Source organism: Acinonyx jubatus, chromosome B3, assembly GCF_027475565.1.
Source record: "Acinonyx jubatus isolate Ajub_Pintada_27869175 chromosome B3, VMU_Ajub_asm_v1.0, whole genome shotgun sequence".
Taxonomy (NCBI): Eukaryota; Metazoa; Chordata; class Mammalia; order Carnivora; family Felidae; genus Acinonyx; species Acinonyx jubatus.
Genome location: NC_069386.1, coordinates 19,328,637 through 19,349,575, shown reverse-complemented (window position 1 = coordinate 19,349,575; position 20,939 = coordinate 19,328,637). Strand labels below are relative to the sequence as shown.

Below are 20,939 nucleotides of genomic sequence, written 5' to 3'. Positions count from 1 at the left end.
GTGCCCTATGGTGGCCCTCCCTCCTCCTATCAGCACAACTGTCCTACTCAGCTTCCCAGGGACCCTGCACGGTGCCTCTTACCTTTTCTCTCTCAACTCACAACCAGAATTGTTAGGACAGGCCTGAAAGAGAACACTTCAGGACAACCTGAACCTTCAAAAACCAGGCAGGACAAGTTGATAGGCTGGAAGAATTTACTGCATTTAAATCATCTTCACATTCTCTGTAGGTAGGAAGTTTCTCACCCTGACAAATCATAAAGTACTGTTAGTTGTTCGTCTACGATCCCTGTGTTACTGGGTGAGAGATTAGGTATCATTCGAAATTTATGTGTTAGGGATCTCTGCCTCTCAACTATCCATCAAAAGGGACAGCAAGGCATCTCCACAATTCCAGTTAAAATGGGTGGGACAGGAAGGTTTAATCCACATCCCACATCTGTCCCTGAGCCCCTGGGGAGGGTGTCCCCTCAAAGAGTCTCTTTCTTGTGGTTCTTCCTGCCTGAGCCCTGTACCATTTCTTTTCATCCTAGGGAAAAGTCACCGTTCTGTCTTTTAAAGTCATTTGTATTCCGCGTTTCTATTTTTGGCATATGTGCTCTCTTGTCGACGCAGATTCTGGGATATTGCATGAGTAGATCCAGCCCAGTCTGGGGGAGGTGGGGGCCTCTCTGCTCAGTGAGGCAAACCTCGGGGAAAGTGCCGCCTGGGCTGGGGTGCACGGGAGGGTAAGCTGCGGCCATTAACAATCGAGTCTTAGAAGAGTCTTTAATGGCGCAGGGAAATGTTCTGTATGAGGTTCTGTGGTAAAAAAAGAACTTGGAGAGAAAGTGCATGCTGTGGCCAAAGAAAAATACTGGAAGAAAATAACCAAAATATTATCACTAGTTATTTCTCTATTTTCCAAACTTTCTGCAAAGAGCATATGTGATGCTTATAATCAGAAAAAGTCCTCTTTCCTGTTATGTCTTAAATAGCTCAAGATTTAAAATTCGTTGGCATGGCCACCACACACATGGAGCTGGGCCTGGTGGAGGAGGGGTTTCTGGGGACCTCTGAGCGGAGTGGCTGTGGTCCCCAAGGAGTCACCTAGAGAGCGCTGATCCGGGGTGAGAGGGCACAGGTTTTCTGAGCCTCAGAGAGGTCCCATTCTGCGTCCAGGCAGGACATGCTGGTGGCCATCATTACCCTTGCTTCCCAGTCACATCCCAGCATCGCTGAGACCCCCTCTCTGGATGAGGCACGGGGGTACCACACTTGCTGGGTGCAGAGTGTAATCATTAATGGAGGCAAATGCTGGGCCCAGGGCGGGCAGGGGACCCCTGGCCGAGGAGGCAGGCTTCGGAAGAGGTTCCTGGCTCACCCCCTCTCCTTTTGAGGTGCTCTTGAGGAATCTGTACTCCCCAGCACCTAAAGAGCCCTCTGGGGAACCCGGAACCAGAACATACACTGAGATAAGATGCCCCCCACCCCCCGCCTTGATATGCTAGGGGGAAGCCTTCCGTCTTTCATGTTAAAAACTCCTAATTACAAATCAGAGATGGAGTCATGTTTTTTAAAAAGGAGAAATAAACTGTTGACAGCAGGGAAAGTTGAAAATGACCCCAGAGTTCTGTTCTAGAAATAATAATCATAATACGTCTAATATGTTCTGTTGTTAAATACCAGAATGATATCGTGCTACTGAGGAAATTGCTTAAATCCTATATTTTCCAAACACTTATGTTTCCTTTGCTGCTGTCCTGTGTCGGGGACGCCACAGCGTGGCCCCAGATGGTATTTGAAGTCCTTCACCTCGGCCAGCACAGGATGGGGGGAAAGCTTTCCAGAATGACACTGGAAGGCTCCAGAACTGTGTGGGGCTCCCTGGCCGTACCCCTGTGCCCTGGGGTCACGGTCTCTGCCGCCCTCCCAAGTGCAGAGCAGGCGTGCATGGAGCCCCCTTGTGTGCTTGCAGGCATCCGCATGCTGGACGGCGACGTGACGGATGTGGTTGAGGCCAAGTCTCTGGGCATCAGACCCAACTACATCGACATTTACAGCGCGAGCTGGGGGCCGGACGACGACGGGAAGACCGTGGACGGGCCTGGCCGCCTGGCTAAACAAGCCTTCGAGTATGGCATTAAAAAGGTGTGAGTTGTTCAGGGCTTCGGTGGATCTCTCAGGGGCGGGGCGGGGGGGAAGGGTAAAAAAAAGTTTTTAGCGATTAAAAACAGAGTGACACAAGCCAGAGCCCCAAAAGAGGACCAGGATGGCCCTGCTGTGCCAGGACCAGTGTGAGGGAGAAGTCATTTAGGGGCTCAGGGAGGTGGCTCTCTACCATCCAGAGCAGAATAATTTCACCTTGTCATAGAACGGCTATTTCAGCAGGTGCCAGCTGGTCACCCACCAAGCCCAGGACTCTGTGCCTTGAAGCCTGACAGCCCCCAGCCAAGGGGTATGTGAAGGTGGGCAGCCGGGCTCTTAGTCCAACTACCTGGCCTGTTAACCTGGAATGTGCAGGTGGAAGGGGTGTCCTGAGCCTCGGACCACCTGCCCATGGAAACACCCAGCCGTGGAGCTTCCTGTGTCCGTCACGAGCGTGTGCTAATCTAGGGCCTCCAAAGCAGGAAGGCCTGGCCTTTTTGCCCTCAGTGCCAGCACACAGCCTAATGTGTTTAGGATTTCTTGGGTGGAGCCTCACCAGGGACTAAACAGAGCAAACATCCAAGCAGTGGTTCTCCACTGACCAGCTGAGGGGAAGCAGAGGAAGCTGGCAGCCTTCTTCTCCTCCACCCACCAGGAGGCCCACCCACAGTCACTCTGTGATCATTAGTTCTGGGTCCTTGGGAGTCAAAAATGCAGGGGGAAGGGAAGGAGGGACTGGAGATAACCCAGTTCTTGTAAGCCAGGTGGTGCGGCAAATTTCTGGGTGAGGACAGCTTCTTGGAGCAGGCAGACAGAGTTGTGGTCAGTGTCCGGGTGGCTTTGGGTGGCCCAACAAGGCCCAGCCCAGAGTATAGGGTATGGCCTGGCGATGCTGGCAGGGGTTTGGGCAGGAAGTCCAAGCGTCCCTGGGTCAGCATTCATACTTCTGACTTCTATTGGAGATGGGGGAGAAGGGCTGGGGAAGAGGGTGGTTCAAGTCCATTTTATTATTTGTGCTTTATAAATCTTTTTTTTTTTGAAGTTTATTTATTTATTTTGAGAGAGACAAAGAGAGTGCAAGTGGGTGAGGGGCAGAGAAAGAGGGAGAATCCCAAGCAGGCTCCACACCATCAGCACAGAGCCCGATGCGGGGCTTGAACTCACGAAACTGTGAGATCATGACCTGAGCCTAAATCAAGAGTCAGAGGCTTAACCGACTGAGCCACCCAGTGCCCCTTATTGTTTATGCTTTAAAACATTTTTTTAAAGTCCTTACTTATTGTAACCTATGCACCATGATTAAAATGTGATTAATAAATAGTTAATGAATAAATCAAATATTATCAGAAGATTGTGTTAAAGGCAACCTTTCTTTGTCTACCCTCTGCCCAACCCCTGGCCCTGCCCCATAGAGGAGCCATCTTTTTTAAACCCTGTTCATTATTTCTTTCTTCTAAATAATATGACTTGATCGCTTTTCTGGATGTATTGAGTTTGGCCATTTTCTATTACTTTTTTGTGGAGTTTGAGCATTTATGTGTTAGAATGCTCCCAACCTGGCATTTGACCTTATGGTCATGCCTGCGACACCACACAGCCTCCTTTGCCTGCCCCCACCCCTCACCCCCATAACTCCAAGAAAATGCAAAGGCTGCTTCTGTCAGGTTGCTGAGCACCTGAGCTGTGCCAGGTGCCAGAAGGTTCTGTGACCAAGTCAGCTGCTGCCTACAAGGGGCTGCCCGGTAAAAATATCTTATCTTCCCAGTACTCAGCACCTACCACCCACTAGATCACATGGATCTCACTCTTGGTGACAAGTGGAACATCCTAAAAGTTAAGCTTAATTTAAGCTATAAACTAGAGATCACATTTTCTGTGTGGAAGACACTGCTTTGAATGGTGTTAATCCTAAACATGTGTTATTCTAGAAGATGATTTCTAAAGATCTGATGTCTTAGGACAGGGCCTCCCATTTCCTGGATAAGTAAATGATTGTTTTCTTTCTTTTTTTTTAAGTTTTTTAAATTTATTTATTTTTGAAACAGTGTGTATGTGTGAGTGGGGGAGGAGCAGACAGAGAGAGAGAGAGAGAGAGAGAGAGAGAATCCCAAGCAGGTTCTATGGTGTCAGCACAAAGCCCAACATGGGGTTTAATCCCACAAACCATGATGTTACGACCTGAGCCGAAATCAAGAGTCCAACGCTTAACTGACTGAGCCACCCAGGTGCCCCAAATTGTTTTCAAACAATTTTTTGGTATCTCAGTTTACTTGGGTTTGTGTAGACGAACCCATGGAGGACTTTGGAAAGCCTGGAGCTGCAGAGAGGGGCTCTTTGCGTGCCGAATTCCGAGCAGCGTCAGCTTTATCAGGCTGTCAGGGGGGGTGAGGAAGCTGCAGAAGGGACCATGTGGTTCCCAGTCATTCTTGTCACAGTTGCTTGAAATACTGAGGTCATTTCATTTTTTTTTCAGTCATTCTGAAGTAAAATATATCATATAGGGAGCCTTAAATCGTAGCCGTCTAAAGTTGTCACTGAAAATCCTCCTAGAAATTTGGTGATCTCAAACCAGACCACATTCCCCCATCTGTTTTTCCTCCTCGGTTCCCCATTTGTCACCTACAGTCTTTTTCTGTCAAGTCTGACTTCATTTCTGGTGGACGATGTGGTTTGGAGACTTCAGAGACCATAATTTGGCATAGGGATGTGCCTAATGTCGGTCCTTAGGAAGCTTTACCCCTCACGTAGCTTGTCATCCCAAAGGGGACATGCAACATGGCTGAGGCTGGAAAGGCTGGCCTTGCCCAGATGCCGGGCATTTGCTAGCCCTCAGGAACGGTGCTTCGGAGTTCACAGATGAACCCTTCACCTCCCAGGCAGGACGCTGAAATAGGTTTTGATCCAGTTGAGGTTGTGACTGTCCTGAACAGAAATACAAGTTCATGGCTGGGGTTGAACTGTCGTCTCCTATAACTTCTGCCCTGTGGCTTCCATGACCTGGGAAATGAACATGAAAGAGACAGCGAACACATCTCCCACACCTCAGATCTGGGTATTTTCTCCACCTCACTTTCACATTCTTTTTAGGAGACTTTTCAGGAAGGAGAAAGGTTTTTGATGCCTCGACACCTGAGAGAATGGATTGGTCTAGGAGTAACTGTGTGGTGTAAGGTGGCATATATATGCCTTTGGCACTTTAGGCCCTTGTTACCCAAAGTGGAGTCCAGAAGCAACCACACGGGCATCACCTAGGAGCTCATTAGAAATACAGAATCTTGGGGAGCCTGGGTGGCTCAGTCAGCTAAGCATCTGACTCATGATTTTGGCTCAGTCCTGATCTCGTGGTTTGTGAGTTCAAGCCCCACATCGGGCTCTGTACTAACAGAGTGGAGCCTGCTTGGAATTCTCTGTCTCCTTCTCTCTCTGCCCCTCCCCTGCTCACTGTCTGGCTCTCTCTTTCTCAAAATAAATAAGCATTTTTTAAAAATAAAAAAAAGTAAACTATTTTAAAGAAATACAGAATTCGGGGCTCCCCCTAGAACTGCCAAGTCTGAGTCTGCCATGGAGCAAAGCCCCCAGTGACCTGTGTGCATGCTCCAGTATGAGGAATGCTGTGTGGAGGCATCGTCTGTGCTTCTGGAACAATAAGATTATAGGCCCCACTTAGCAAAATGACAGTGTTTCATAAATAAATAATCCGCATGGAATAAAGATCGGCTCTGATGGGTTAAATACCTTTTTATTTGGATTTCCGTTTCTTTGAACTAGTTTCAAAGAGAATTACATACAGACACACCCATTTCTAAGGTACTTTGTGCCTTTCTTCCAGAAGGTTGACCTTTTGGCTAAATGTGAGTAACCTTTCTGTGGAGCTCATGGCCATGTGGACAGTCCCCCCTGGGACATGTGGAAAGTGGAGTGAGTGAGGCAGCTTTGAGCAGCGGGATTGCGTAGGCGTGAGGGACCTTCTGTGGACTGTGTTGAGAGCCTCAGGTTGGAAACTGGAGGAAATGTCAGAGTCATGACAAATAGGCACAAAAGGGCAAAGAACTATAGTCCATTTGGTCTACAAAGTGGAACGTCATGGGGCTTTCAGAGTAGTTGGATCTACTCAGCCTGGGATGGACTTGAACTCAGAGTGAGCGTAATGCCCCCTGAGTCAGCAGCAAGGCTTCAGTTGGACTCTGTGGGGATCGCAGAATTCTGTTGCAGGTTTTCTTTGAATTGACCAGTTGTTGGGCATAAGTATCAATTTCCTCCCACTTATTTGGAAAGAAGGGTCCTCGACAAGGACACCAAAGTTACCAGCCCTGTGGGTCCAGTTTCACCCACATGGGTGTTGGCACTGCTCTCTGGGGCTGGCTGTGCACCACCAATGGGTCCAGCCACTTGGGGAGAATGGTGAGCTCTGTCTTGGATTAGTTCATCTTTAGCTGGTATTTGTGACTTGGTTGGATCAGAAATCATTGCTTCTGTGGATGTGGGATGGAACAGAGCTGCAGGAAGCTACCCTGACCACCACTGCCTCTCAAACACTTGCTCTCCTGTATGCGTTCCTAAAAATAAAAACCTAGGTACAGGTGAAGCGCTGGCCTTGGCTGGCATTGATCATCTGACTGCTTTAATGCGGACCCATGGCGGGGACACTGGGAAGCCCTCATAAGATGGCCATGAGCAGCCAGGGCATTCTGGACCATGACCCTTTTTACCTGTTCAGTCCTCACCCAGAATTCACAGTCCCACCCCCTCTTCTCAAAAATTAGCTTGCTCTGGAGCACCATGAAGTATCTAACTTCAGCACAGGTCATGATCTCATGGTTCATGGGTTCAAGCCCCACATTAGGCTCTGTGCTGACAGCTCAGAGCCTGGAGCCTGCTTCAGATTCTGTGTCTCCTCCTTTCTCTGTCTCTCCCCTACTCATGCTCTGTCTCTCAAAAATAAATAAACATTAAACAATTTTTAAAAATTAGCTTGCTCTCTAAGACATGTGCCTTTTCCACTGGGTTTTTAAGAAAATTCACCCTCTGCCTCACAGGACCAGCTCTTTCAGTCCAGAAAAATTAATGTTATAAATTCAGCCATCAATTTTTCATCTCAGTAATACTGCTCTTTGTGATGATCGGACATTACGATGGAAATTACAGGCATGGCTCTGGAATAGAACAGCTTATTTGAAGGCCCTTGATATTCCCATGAAGAACAGAGAGGTCTTTCTGGGCCATCTCCTCAGTGCAATCTGTGATTCTGCAGCATTAAGCCTGTCACTACAGGCAGAAGTGCTCTATTGAAATAAAACAGGAGGGGTGCCTGGGTGGCTCAGTCAGTTAAGCATCCTATTTTGGCTCAGGTCATGATCTCAAGCTTTGTGGGTTCAAGCCCCACATCAGGCTCTGCGCTGAATGGCTCAGAGACTGGAGCCTGCTTCAGATTCTGTGTCTCCTTCTCTCTCTCTGCTCCTCCCCTACTCATGTTCTCTCTCTCTCTCAAAAATAAATAAACATTAAAAAAATAAAAGAATCCTTTAAAATAAAACAGGGGCCCACAGAACCATGTCCTTGGTAGCATCATACAATCTGAATGCATCCTTTTTTTTTTAATGTTTATTTACTGTTAAGAGAAAAAGAGAGAGACAGAGCACAAGTTGGGGAGGGGCAGAAACAGAAGAAGGAGACACAGAATCTGAAGCAGGCTCCAGGTTCTGAGCTGTCAGCACAGAGTGCGACGTGGGGCTCAAACTCGTGAACCGTGAGATCATGACCTGAGCCGAAGTTGGATGCTCAACCGACTGAGCCACTCAGGCACCCCTGAATGCATCCTTCTTAGACCCTTGGAAGGGACATTCCGAGGGAAGGACTCCGGGCTGGTGTGAGACCCACTCTTCGAAGTTGTAGCTGCCGGGGCTGACTGAGACCTTGTTGTCCTTCCTGTCTAGGGTCGGCAGGGCCTGGGCTCCATTTTCGTCTGGGCATCTGGGAATGGCGGGAGAGAGGGGGACCACTGTTCCTGTGATGGCTACACCAACAGCATCTACACCATCTCCGTGAGCAGCACTACCGAGAACGGCTACAAGCCGTGGTACCTGGAAGAGTGTGCGTCCACCCTGGCCACCACCTACAGCAGCGGGGCATTCTACGAGCGGAAAATTGTGAGTCCTCTTGGCCAGGTGGAGAGCTTAGGATCTGCTCCTCCAGCCCTTTGGGGACAAGTTTCTTTTCCCTGAGGCCAGTTTGTACTGGCTCCCAGGGTACCAACCTCCCCCATCAGCGAACTGGTTGTACCTCGAGGGAAACCCCAGTCCCTTGGCAACCTTCCCCAGGCCCTGCCTTTCTAATTTTTGCACAAAATACCGATTAAAACCCTCTCTGGCTTCAGAGATCTAAAAATAGTATTTAAGAATGGGGTGCATTCTCAGCACTGTGCCTCCTTTTAGCTCTCTAAATTTCTGTGGTCACATCGCTTGGGATCCAGCTGACCGGTTCAGTTTCAATGTGCCAAAGAGAGGAAGGGAAGGTCTTGGTTTTATACTGAAACATTTTAGAGATCTAAGTGTTCTTCCAGGCCATCCTCTCCCTAACAAAAGGACTTGCCCCAGACCCTTCAAATTGAGCACTGGTTTTTCTGTCTGTTACTTTCACTTCAATGGACATCAGCGTGATTTCTCTTTTAAAAAGTGTTTCCGTTTAGCATATGGGTGGAATCCGTGTTTCTTTTTTCCCTACAGGCTTTCCTGCTTTAAGAAAAGTAAAGAGGGGGAGGATTTTGAACTGAAATTAATGCAGAATTCAAATGCACAGTCATTAAGTTGCTTTTTAGACGTTTAAAAAATGAGACCGTGGAGCTGGCCAGACACGGTTTAATTTGAAAGCAAGCTCACTAGCATCTTTTTTATTTCTCCTGCTGCTTCATCGCATCTCGAGAAATTATTTGCAAATTTATTTTTAGGTTTTTCTGCAGGAGCATACAGGCTCCCTGTTCCCCACTTTGCTCTGTACCAGTTGAAAGGTCAGCCACAGCTGTTCTGCCACCAGCCTGGCAGCGGCCTGGGCTAGTTAACGAAGGTATTAATTTATTTTCCTTTTCTACTGGAGCACGTGCCCCTGGGACAGGCGGCCGAGATTCTGCACGGTGTCCTGTTCGTTTAGGAATCCAGCTTCCTTTGAACACGAACTTGCCGGAGTCTTGTTAAATAGGCCTGCTGGCTGGAGGCGTGTGGGGTGGAGACTGGGTCATTGAACGCTTTGTACCAGAGGCTTCCTACGGGACGACCCTGTCTCTCAACCCTGGGAGCAGGGCTTGCAGCTTTATTTGCTTAATTAATCATACTGTGTGTGCACACACCTTAGCTACAAAACGCCTTGATTCTTTTTTCTTTCTTAAGTCCCTTCTCTGAGCCATAACATGGGTCAGAAGGGTGTAGTTAAGAGGATGGTAAAAGAGAGAATGAGTCAGTTCTTGCTCTGGACTGGAATTCTTCTCTGAGAGTATGGACGGCATTTTTTGTTTGTTGTTATTATTGTTTTCAGCTCAACTAGAGCCAAGCGTTTGCTCTGAGTCCCCTTAGAGAACCTCCAAGCTCTGGACTTTTGGCAGCTTGCTGTCAGCTGGAAATCAAGGCTCTGTCCCATCCATGCCCTCTAGTGAATGCCAGGCAGCATTTGCCTGGAGGGTGGGATTGCCTGGTGCTGACACGTGACTCTTTATAAATGGAGTGACACCTAACGTGAGCATCTCTTACTCAATTATTCCTTGGCTCTTTCATTCGCTGAACATGAGCAGACCATGCACGACATTTGGTCTCAGAAAGGGGGACCTGCCTGACTTGGTTGAGCCATCTCCTCCCTGTATGGAGGACCCACTGCTCGCTCCCCAGTAGCCCTTTCTCATGGGCCTCACCTGCTCTTGGGAGCTTGGCCTCCTGCCCAGATGCCCTCAGTTTCCCTCACAGGCCACCATTGTATGTTTCAGGTGCCAGCTGTGACTTTCACCAGAAACCTTATAAAGGATGTGGCATTGTTCCCATTTGCAGATGAAGATCCTGGGGTCAGGGAGGTTGCATCCTTGTCCCTACTTCCCTACCCTCAGCTGCCCTTCCTAACATTAGGTTGCCTCAGTCCTGCTGAACAGGGAGGGAGGAGCGGCTGGTCTCTGCCAGTGTTCCTGTCCAATCCTTCCTGTGTGTGAGAGAGACAGGCTAGATCCTGTCTGGGTGATTGCAGCCCAGCCGGAACGTGAAGAAGGAAGATACTCAGTTTGGGAGAGGATCTGGATTGTTAGCACTAGGGCAATTCATGCTTCAGGGCTATGCAGATCGGCTACTAGAGGCTTGCAGTTGGTGAGGCTATCAGTTTCCTATTGCTGTCGTAACCAACTATCCCAAACTTAGCTTAAACAGCACAGATTTATTATCTCATAGTTCGGGAGGTCAGAAGTGCAGCAGCCTCCACGGAGTCTCTGTTCTGAGTCTCCTGAGGCTGAAATCCACGTGCCTGCCAGGCCGTGTTCCCTTCCCGAGGCTCTAGTGGGGAGTCCATTCTGTGCTCGTTCAGGTTGTTGGCGGCATTTACTTTCTTGTGGTTATAGGACTGAGCTCCTGTTTCCTGGTGGGCTGTCTGCTAAGGGCTGTTCTCAGCATCTCCTGGCCGCCCACATTCCTTGGCTTATGTTTCTCCATCTCTGTGTTCAAAGCCAGCAATGATGGCTTGGGCCTCTCTTCTGCCTCATCTCTCTGACATATTTTTCTGCCTCCTTCCACTTCTGGGGGCCCTTGTGATTACATTGGGCCCACTGGCTAATCCAGGATATTCTCAATGATTTAAGGTCTGCTGATCAGCAACCTTAGTCCCATCTGCAGAGCCCATGGGGAGTAGTTTGAGGGCCAGAATCCCATCTAGTGCAGCAGGTGTGGCACAGCCCAACCCAAATCGGGTGATTCCCTGATGCTGCTTCCTCATTTCAGCTCAAAGGCAAGGGGCAAATCAGGCTGTGTGCTACTGGGGCCCAGAATCAATTTCCCCACCCAGCTGGGAGTCAGTGCCTCAGAGGAAGGCATGCGGGGCCCCCGCAGTTTGCTGAGTCAGCTTTGCCTCCCCAAGGAGAAGGGCCAGCTTTGTGGTCCCGTACAGCAGGCGCTGTGAAGGTGGAGAACTCACCGGGTTCGTCCGCTGCTACAGATGGAACTGGGTGCTTTGGGACACAGTCAGTGATCTAAGGAGGACGTCCTGGTGAAGAGTGATCTGTGACCTTCTATGACTGACCTCTGATCTTCTGACTAAAGGCAGAGATGCTGTCTGGGCCACCTGGGCACCCCCCGCATGTTTCCAGCTGCTCTGAGGTCAGGGGTGACTTGGGGGTCATTCCTGTGGGCTAGCGCAGGTGGTCTCGCCATGGGGACTCTGCCATGGAAGGCCCTCTTTGTTCATTTTGTCTTACCTTTGTGTCTCAGCACGCACACCTGCAGCAAGGAGGTTATGCGGCTTCCAGCTGTTTGTCTTGCTTCCAGCTGTTTGTATTCCATCTCCCTTGTCTCCTGGTTCTCAGGCTGTGATTAGCTCATCCCTGCAGTGGGTCGGTGTTTTACATATGCGAGCAAAGCAGATTAGCAGGGAGTATCTGACACAAAGCTTGACTGCAGAGGGGCGCCTGGGTGGCTCAGTCAGTTAAGCATCTGACTCTTGGTTTCGGCTCAGGTCACCATTTCACAGTTCCGAGTTTGAGCCCCATGTCGGGCTCTGCACTGGTAGCACGGAGCCTGCTTGGGATTCTCTCTCTCCCTCTCTCTCTCCGCCCCTCCTGCCTCTCTCAAAATAAACAAACATTAAAAAAAAAAAAAAAAAAAAGCTTGGCTGCAGAGATATGAATGCATAGTGCCTCTTGAGTAGCTTCCGACATCTGGGAGCTGACTTAGCCTCTTATCACCCAGGTCACCACGGATCTGCGCCAGCGCTGTACCGACGGCCACACTGGGACCTCGGTTTCAGCCCCCATGGTGGCGGGCATCATCGCCTTGGCTTTAGAAGCAAAGTAAGTTCCCACTTGTCTTCTCCTCTTTTCCTTTGTTTTCTGTAAATTTTTTTTTAATTTTTTTTTTACATTTATTTATTTTTGAGACAGAGAGGGACAGAGCATGAACAGGGGAGAGTCAGAGAGAGAGGGAGACACAGAATCTGAAACAGGCTCCAGGCTCTGAGCTGTCAGCACAGAGCCTGATGCCGGGCTGGAACTCACGGACCGTGAGATCATGACCTGAGCCGAAGTCGGTCGCCCAACCGACTGAGCCACCCAGGCGCCCCTGTTTTCTGTAAATTTTTAACACAGTAAAACACTCATAAAATTTACCATTTTAACCATTTTTTAAAGTTTGAGAGAGTCAGAAACGTTGCAAGTGGGGGAGGGGCAGAGAAAGTGGGAGACTCCGCCTTCTCCCCCGTGTACTCAGGCCGTCTTCCCTCCATCTATGTGTGTATCTAGGTCCCAGTCGTACTGGATTAGGGACCCCAATCGTATAAAGACCCCAGTCGTATTGGATTAGGGCCCACCCTAATGATCCCGTTTTACCTTAATTATCTCTTTAAAGACCCTGTGTCTCCAAATACAGTCACATTCTGAGTATTGGAGGGAGGGCTTCAATATATGAGTTTGGGAGGACACGATTCAGCCCGTAGTACTGCCTGTAACCCCTCCCCCAAGCTCTGGCAATCGCCATTCTACTTTTCCTCTCTATGAGTTTGACTGCTAAGCAGCTCACATAAGTGGAATCATACAGGAATTGACTTTTTGTGACTGGCACACATGGCACAATGTCCTCAGAGTGTATCCATGTTGTAGCATGGGTCAGGATTTCCTTCCATTTCAAGGCCATCCTTAAGGGACGTGAAGAGATCCCTTCCCTTCTTTCCTTTTTAAAAATTTTTTAGTATGTATTTTTAAGTTTTTTTATTTTTTTTATTTTTTTTTGAGTGGGGTACAGAGAGAGCAGGAGAGAGAGAATCCCAAGCAGGCTCCATGCTATCAGCACAGAGCCTGATGCAGAACTCGGTCTCATGAAACTTGAGATCATGACCTGAGCCGAAATCAAGAGTCGGATGCTTAATGGACTGAGCCACCCAGGTGCCCCTCCTTCATTTCCTGGTTAAAGCTCACCGCCTCCTGCCCTTTGTAGGGCCACAGAGAGCTGGGTGGGCCAGAACCCCAAGTCTACCTCCCATGCTGCGTCACATACCAGAATCCCCCTTCAGGCGGCCACAGGCTGATCTTTATAAAGTTTAGTTGATAAATTGATAATGCAATGGTGACATTTCATCTGTCATAAGCCAAATAAAAACTCTAGGTTGTTAGTGTCTGGATGGGTCAGAAAGAACATGCAATTATGGTGTCAAAAACAGATTCAGTTAAGGCATCAAAACTGGCTCGGAACATGCCAGCCATTTGAAATTGCCAGTTGTAGATGAGATTTTAAATTATTCAAAAAATCACATTTGGGTTGCTTCAATCCTCACAATTGTGTATGTTTGCATGTTGATTCCTACGAGGCAAAAGGGCATACAACTCAAATGCTACCAGTTTAACAGAGGAATAACTAAATATTTTCGATTTGCAGGCCAAAGCACTGGCTTCTGTGTCCTGAGGTTCTTAAAAAAAAAAAAAAAAAAAGCAAACAACTCTAAATAATTACTTACTTGTGTGGAAAGTGGCATTCACATACTTAGCAATTCATTGTTTTATATTTCCTTCCATTCTTTATTGGAAACATGCAAGGAATTTTGTTAGTCAAAACTAAATAGAAAGCAAGCTTCATTTCATGCCAGCTTGTCCCACTAAACTTGGCCTGTGGACACATGAAAACTCTCATCTTCCTCAGTATTTTAGATGCTCCTCAGAAGAGTACAGGTGGCGAGTCAAGCAACTTGAAAACAGCATCAGCTTAAGGGTGCCTGGGTGGCTCAGTGAGTTAAGTGTCTGAGTTCAGCTTGGGTCATGATCTCATTTTGTGAGTTCGAGCCCCCCATCGGGCTCTGCTAACAGCTCAGAGCCTGGAGCCTGGTTCAGATTCTGTGTCTCCCTCTCTCTCTGTCCCTCCCCCACTCACACTCCATCTCTCTCTCAAAAATAAATAAATATTTTTAAAAATTTTTAAAAAAGAATTTTATTGAACTGAAAACAGTGTCAGCTTTGAGCATTTAAGCCTGCAGGACCGGTCAAGGCAGGGACGGGTTGTAACAAGGGACCCTGCAAGCCTGAGGTGAGGAGATTGGAGACAAGGCCAGCTCACGTGTCCAGGGAGCAGGCCTGCTGCTCACCTGCCTGGCATTGCCTTCAAACACTGTTCACTTGTAGGTAGAAGGTGTCAGGGCAAAGCCAGACCGTCCCAGGTGGAAAAGGCCTCAGGGGGTCAGGGAGGGCCTGTGGACAGCATGTAACAAAAATGAAGAAAGACCCGCACGTGTAAGAATTGTGCATAGGTCATCCTGGTTTGTGGCAGTCTTGGGACTTTCCATCAATCCCTTCTTTGTTGAAAAACATTTTCAATGCCATTTCTTAGCTGTATTTTTCAAATGACTATATTTGTGATTTTGGTACCAGAGTCCGAAATAAAATGGAAGTCCTTATAATGAGATAGTTTCCTTTTTTTTTTTTTTAAGTTTATTTATTTATTTTGAGAGAGAGAGACAGCATGAGAGCAACAGAGGGGAAGAAAGAGAGAGAGAGAGAGAGAGAGAGAGAGAGAGAGAGAATCCCAACCAGACTCCACACAGGCAGTGCAGAGCCTGATTTGGGGCTTGAACTCTCAAACCATGAGAGCCAAAATCAAGAGTCAGAAGCTTAACCGATTGAGCCACCCAGGCACCCCATGATCGTTTCCAGTAATGTCCTTTTCTGCACCCATTCTGTGCTGCCCTGAACTCTGAAGTTCATGCTTCCTGGCTATGCTGAACTCCTGGGTGGACTGGCTTTAGACATCCTTGATAGGATGCCGACATGAGTAGTAACATGTCAGGCCACACAGGTAACAAAGGCTGTGGCCCCACCCCTGGCTGAACTCTAAAGCCTGTGCCTGTATGAAGCTTTGGGCCACATGGAGCCTCAGAAACCCCCTTGAACTATGAGGTTGGCCACGGGGCCTCAGGAGGGGGAGTGGATATGGGGCAGAGAGCCGAGCGAAGACCTAGAAACTGGACTAATGGACATGGCTGGGGGAACATGGCCAGGAGGCCAGTGAGGTCATTGGCACAGTGGCAAGAACATGCTGGAGAAATCCCAGAAGCCTGGGGCTAGTGCCTGGAGGGTGAGCCCCAATGGAGGAATCTACTTGTGCCCCAAGACTCAAACCACAGTGAGGTCCCAGTGGACAACAGACAAAGAGGTGGAAAAATAGAACGGTTCAGCCACTGTAGAAACCAGTGTGGTGGTTCCTCAAAAACTTAAAGATTTACCATGTGATCCTATAATTCTGCAGGTGGGTATCTACCCAAAGAACTGAAAGCAGAGACTTGAAGAGCTCTTTGTACACCCATGTTCATAGCAGTGTGACTCACAATAGCCAAAAGGAGGAAGCAAGTCAAGTGCCTACTCAATAGATGTATGGATAAACAAAATGTGGTCTATGCAAACAATGGAGTATTATTCATCCTTAAGAAGGAAGGAAATTCTGACACCTGCCACAACATGGATGAGCCTGGAGGACATTATTCTGAGTGAAATCAGCCAGTCACAAAATGACAAGTACTGTAGGATCCCATTTGTATAAGGTTCCCAGAGTCGTCACGTACATAGAGACAGAAAGTAGAATGGTGGTTGCCAGAGGACTGGGGGGAAGAGGAAACGGGGAGTTAGTGTCTCATGGGGACAGAATTCCAATTGGGGAAGATGAAAAAGCTCTGGAGATGGATGGTTTGTGATGTATGTACAGCAATGGGAAGGTACCAAGGACATGCACTGTACAGAGAAAAATGGTTAAGAGGGTAAATTTTATGTCATGTATATTTTTAAGCACGCACAAAGAGTGGGTGATCGGGAAGACCATTGTAACCACTGTGGGCTAGGGCAGACACTGGTCAAGAGGAGGGGGTGCAGACTGTATTTAAGACAGCGTCTGTCTGCGACCTGGTCTTAATGCTGTGGACAGAGGGGGTTATGAGAGAGTATCATCTATCATCATAAGATGGATCCTGGTTACAGAGGCGTTAACAAGGTGGGACCATGTATCTTAGACTCAAAAAATTCTGATCTGTGCATTTTTATTAGTGGGCATGTGTTCTTTCAATGTTTCCACTTTGCACCAAAACAAATATATTATAGATTGGGAATTACTAAACTCTCAAATTATAATTGGTAGCAGGTGGATCTAAACAACGACAGGGTCTGGGAAGATGATGGCTTAAGCATGCTGTCATGCACCACAGCCATTTACTTGTTATGATGAAGAATAGGCCCCCTCGTACTTGTAAAATAAGGAGGTCCCTCTCTCCGCTGCCACAATTTCCTCTCTAGGCCTTGAGCACTCAGGCACACCTTGGTAGCAGGGCTGGGTTTTTAACGCTAGGGATTTTAGGTCACCCGTTGCACTATTTTATCTTAGGATTTAATCCCTGGAAACCATTCTTTACAAAGAGGTTATAAAATAAGCTGTTGCTGAGGAATGGAGTCTTCGGGAATTCCTTAAGTCCCCACTCGGAGCTGGCTCCCGTCGTGCCACAGTGGATGGTCCTGTGAAGCCATTGTTTTGACCTGTGTGGACTTCAGCGGTCTGTCATTGTGTCATTGCAGCAGCCAGTTAACCTGGAGGGACGTCCAGCACCTGCTGGTGAAGACATCCAGGCCGGCGCACCTGAAAGCAAATGATTGGAAAGTCAACGGTGCTGGTCATAAAGGTGCGGTGGTGGCTCCTGTTGGGCTGGGCGGGGACCAGTCAGCCAGTCCTGGGGGCCCACTGGGTCACCTGCTGGAATCTCTATTAAAGGGTTGACAGGAGCTTCTCAAAAAGAATCCCCAAATGACCTTGATTGTGTGTCACAAGAGTGAGACGTATATAGCTAGAGATTTAAGGATGGTATTCTGGGACCTCACACTGACATTAAGGAAAAAAACCCAAGATCGGTAGAATTCAGGGTTCCCTAAACATCATGACTTTTCCCACATCCAGGGACCACCTGTACCAGTATTGGTATAATAGTTCTCTTTAAATTGACTTGCATTTTTTTTTTACATAAAGAAATATATTTTAGGGGCGCCTGGGTAGTTCAGTCAGTTAAGCCTCTGACTCTTGATTTTGACAGGTCACGATCTCATGTGAGCTCGAGCCCCGGTCAAGCTCCAAGCTGGATGTAGAGCCCACTTAAGATTCTTTCTCTCCTTCTTCCCCTCCCCTGCTTGTGCTCTTTCTCTCTCACTCTCTCTTTCAAAAAAATATATTTTTTAAAAGGAAACTTTATTACATCTAGTTAAACACAGGTTTGGTGTGTACTTTTATTTCTTCCTAATGCACATCCAAACAAATCCATGACTATTAAGATAAATAAATAATATTTATTTGTGTGCCACCTAAGGGCAGCTTGCATTCTTAGTCCTGAGTAGCAATACGATTTTGAAACTGGCCCTCAGTTTCCTTATGTGTACAATGAGGACGCTGAGATAGCTATGTAAGTTACTTTCTAACTATAAAACTTCTGTCTGTGTTATAAAAGTAACTCCTAGAACAGCAAGGCTTCTTCCCCCGATCCAGCCTGGGACAGACATAGGTTCCATGAAATCAACCTGCAGTCAGGGCTTGTAACCCAGATACATGGAGCCTCTTAAGCAGATAATTATAGGACTGTGCCATTGGCTTTGTTTGTATGGCTTCTTACCAGAGATGCTTGAAAAAGATTTCCATTCAGCCATGGTATGTTAGGGAGGACTTCTCCTTTCCTGAAGCTGAGATCCAACTATTTCGACACCAAGCCTGATACTACTAGTATGTGTAAAATATAGGGCAAGTGGTGTTATTGTGAGTTCCAAGGGACATTCCTTTTAATAAGAAAGCCATTGATCAGGCAGGCCTAATGCATCTTTGTTTTGCAGGAATGCTGGTGGTAGTCGTGTGCTGTAACAAGAGCTGACCTACATTTCAATGTTGGCCTAATTAAATAGGAAAATAGATTGTATCTAGTTCTTGACCTTGCCTCTTAAATTAAACTTTGAAACTCTTCTACCTGGCCAAATTAAACACTGGCTCAGGCCAACTCACAAGTGCGCACACCGTGCCCCTCTCCCCAAATGCCGTGGGAGGTTAGCAGGCCAAGAAGATAGCAAAAAAGATGAGCGTGGCCCTGCTTTCTTGTTTATTGCACATCATGGTCGCGTGAACCAACGGGTTTAAGGCTTTGTTTCTCTTGTCTGGTTCATGACTCGGGGAGCCCAGATGCCGATGAGTCCCTTCACTATACAGAAACGCAAACTTGTCTCCCAGGAAGAAAGTAATAGGTCCGAGTAGGAAACACTTCTTTTCCTACTCAGCACCGGAGTGGGCCACATTGGCTGGCCCGCACCCCTGACCTGAAGGAGTACAGACCAGGGAGAGGGTAAAGTGGCTGGGATCTTGAAGCAGTCCTCAGAAGGGCTGGTCCTGCGGCCCGGGACTTCCAGGTGATGGCCCGCACCCTTGCAGCCATGGAGTGACACAAGTGGTCTGTCCCGTGGCAGTTGTGGATCAGGTGCCCTGGGTGGGAGCCAAGTGGAGTGTGAGCGTGGAGCCTCGCTCCATTCCTGGGGGCAGGATGAGGTGGGGTCTGAAGGCTCTGTCTTTCCAGTTAGCCATCTCTATGGATTTGGCTTGGTGGACGCGGAAGCCCTCGTCACGGAGGCGAAGAAGTGGACGGCGGTGCCCTCCCAGCACATGTGTGTCGCCACCACAGACAAGAGGCCCAGGTGAGGCTCAGCGCAGGCACCGCGTGGCTTTTCAGGAACGTCGGTGCCAACCTGACTCTGCTGCCAGGTTCTGCAGGGGGAGGTGTTCACACACGCAGTCCCGTGCACGTCAGTGGGCATAGACTGTGCATAGACGTGTCTGTGTTTTCTCATGCGGATTGTTGAGCTGGAAAGGAGTCACTTAACTCCTGACCGTTTGGAGGTATTTTGCTGTCAGTTATGGTTTCTCCTCTTGCTGCAGATTGCCCCATGGTGGGGAGCCAGACCCATGGCCCCTCGTGTTAGAAATTCTTACCCAGGATACTTAGCAGAGCTGACCGGCCCAGCGATCAGCCCTGCCCACTGGAGCAGCTGTGATGGGGGTCGTCTCTGTCACCTGGGAGCCCTAGCTGCAGCCCAGCCCACAGTGTGACTTCCTCAGCCCAGAGCAGGAGTGGCCGTATCTCCCGCTTCTCTGTTGCAGATGGGGACTTATTATCCAAAGCGCAGAGCGCTTTTCCTCTGCTTCACTTTTATCTGGCCTTGATAACTAACCTTCCTAAGGTTTAAGCACCAGGATTTTTTTTAAATTTTTTTAACACTTATTTATTTTTGAGAGACAGAGTAACACAGAGCACAAGTGGGGGAGGGGCAGAAAGAGAGGGAGACACAGAATCCAAAGCAGGCTCCAGGCTCCTAGCTGTCAGCACAAAGCCTGACTCTGGGCTTGAACCCACTGACCGCAAGATCATGACCTGAGCCAAAGTTGGACTCTCAAACCAACTGAGCCACCCAGGTGCCCCAAAGCACCAGGATTTTTTAACAAGCCTTGAGCTGTAGGACCCTGGCTTTGTCTCTCTTGCATGGTTAGGACACTCCCGGTGCCGCCCTTTGTAGTGACTTGCTCTAAATCAGATGCATTCATTCATTGGAATTTTTGTTAAAAAAAAAAAAAAAAACAGCCACAGAGTAAATCAGATAGCAAGAACCCTACTCCATCAGGAGAATAAATCAGATGATTCTTCTGAATTCTGCCATAGCCACTCTACTTTTTAAGGAGGAGAATGGTGTTTCTCTAGGCCTCAGTATCTGATAAAGAATGGAATGCTTTTTTTTTTTTGTTCTTAGCTGTAACTATTTTATTACCTTTGGGAAAATGCGTGTTTGGAAAAAGACATGTTGGAGTAATCAGAAGTGACCCTTCCTTTATCAACAAATACAGATCACTCCCTTTGATACTGCCTCTTCTTTGAATGCACCTACCTCTCAAAAAAAAAAAAAAAAAAAGAATGCATCTACCTCTCATAACGTGTTCCTCTGCTAGAAAATGTTGAGGAAAACATTTCTCGCTGCTGCCTGGCATACGGGAGGAATTCAGAAAGTATTTGTTGGATAAATAGCCATGGAAGGCTCTTTTGAGAAATTACATCTGCGTCCTGCTGCTAACTGTGGACACAGCTTGGGTGACCCCTCCCAGGCCTGATAGGCCAGGCGGCCAGCGGCAGGTCTCAATCTTGACATCTTAAAGCATCATTTTCCAGATCTGGGCAGCGTTAGCCTGTCAATTCAGAAGAAAGCGAGAGGTTCTCTGAGATAAAGAAGGCCTTTTGCTTTCTTTTGTTTTGCCTGTTGGAAAATGCCCGGCACGTGGGGAATCAGACTCCAGGTCAGGTGACGCTGGGCACCTGGGAGCTGGGTCCTGCTCCGCGAGGCCACTGCGTCCAGGCTTACTTCTCTCCCACGGGTCTCCCCATCAGGGCGGCTCCTGAATGAAGCATTCTTCTCCTGCCAGAAATAGTTTTAAGATGGTAGAGTGGTGCCTAGGTGGCGAAGGGTTGTTTTTATTTTTATTTTATTTTGTTTTTTAAATGAAAGCACACAGAGTCTAGACAGCATAGGTTGAGGGAAACAGCCAAAACATACAGTGTGA

General features: G+C 48.0%; 1 protein-coding gene across 2 annotated transcripts in view; it reads left to right on the top strand.

Annotated features, from left to right (window-relative positions):
* The window catches only part of PCSK6 (proprotein convertase subtilisin/kexin type 6), a 191,200-nt gene that overhangs the window by 98,595 nt on the left and 71,666 nt on the right, over positions 1-20,939 (top strand). For both annotated transcript variants that reach the window (XM_053223635.1, XM_053223634.1), the window contains exons 7-11: positions 1,958-2,130; positions 8,061-8,273; positions 12,048-12,148; positions 16,892-16,995; positions 18,913-19,030. In XM_053223635.1, the coding sequence (XP_053079610.1) occupies positions 1,958-2,130; positions 8,061-8,273; positions 12,048-12,148; positions 16,892-16,995; positions 18,913-19,030 (709 nt within the window). The remainder of the gene's footprint in view (positions 1-1,957; positions 2,131-8,060; positions 8,274-12,047; positions 12,149-16,891; positions 16,996-18,912; positions 19,031-20,939) is intronic.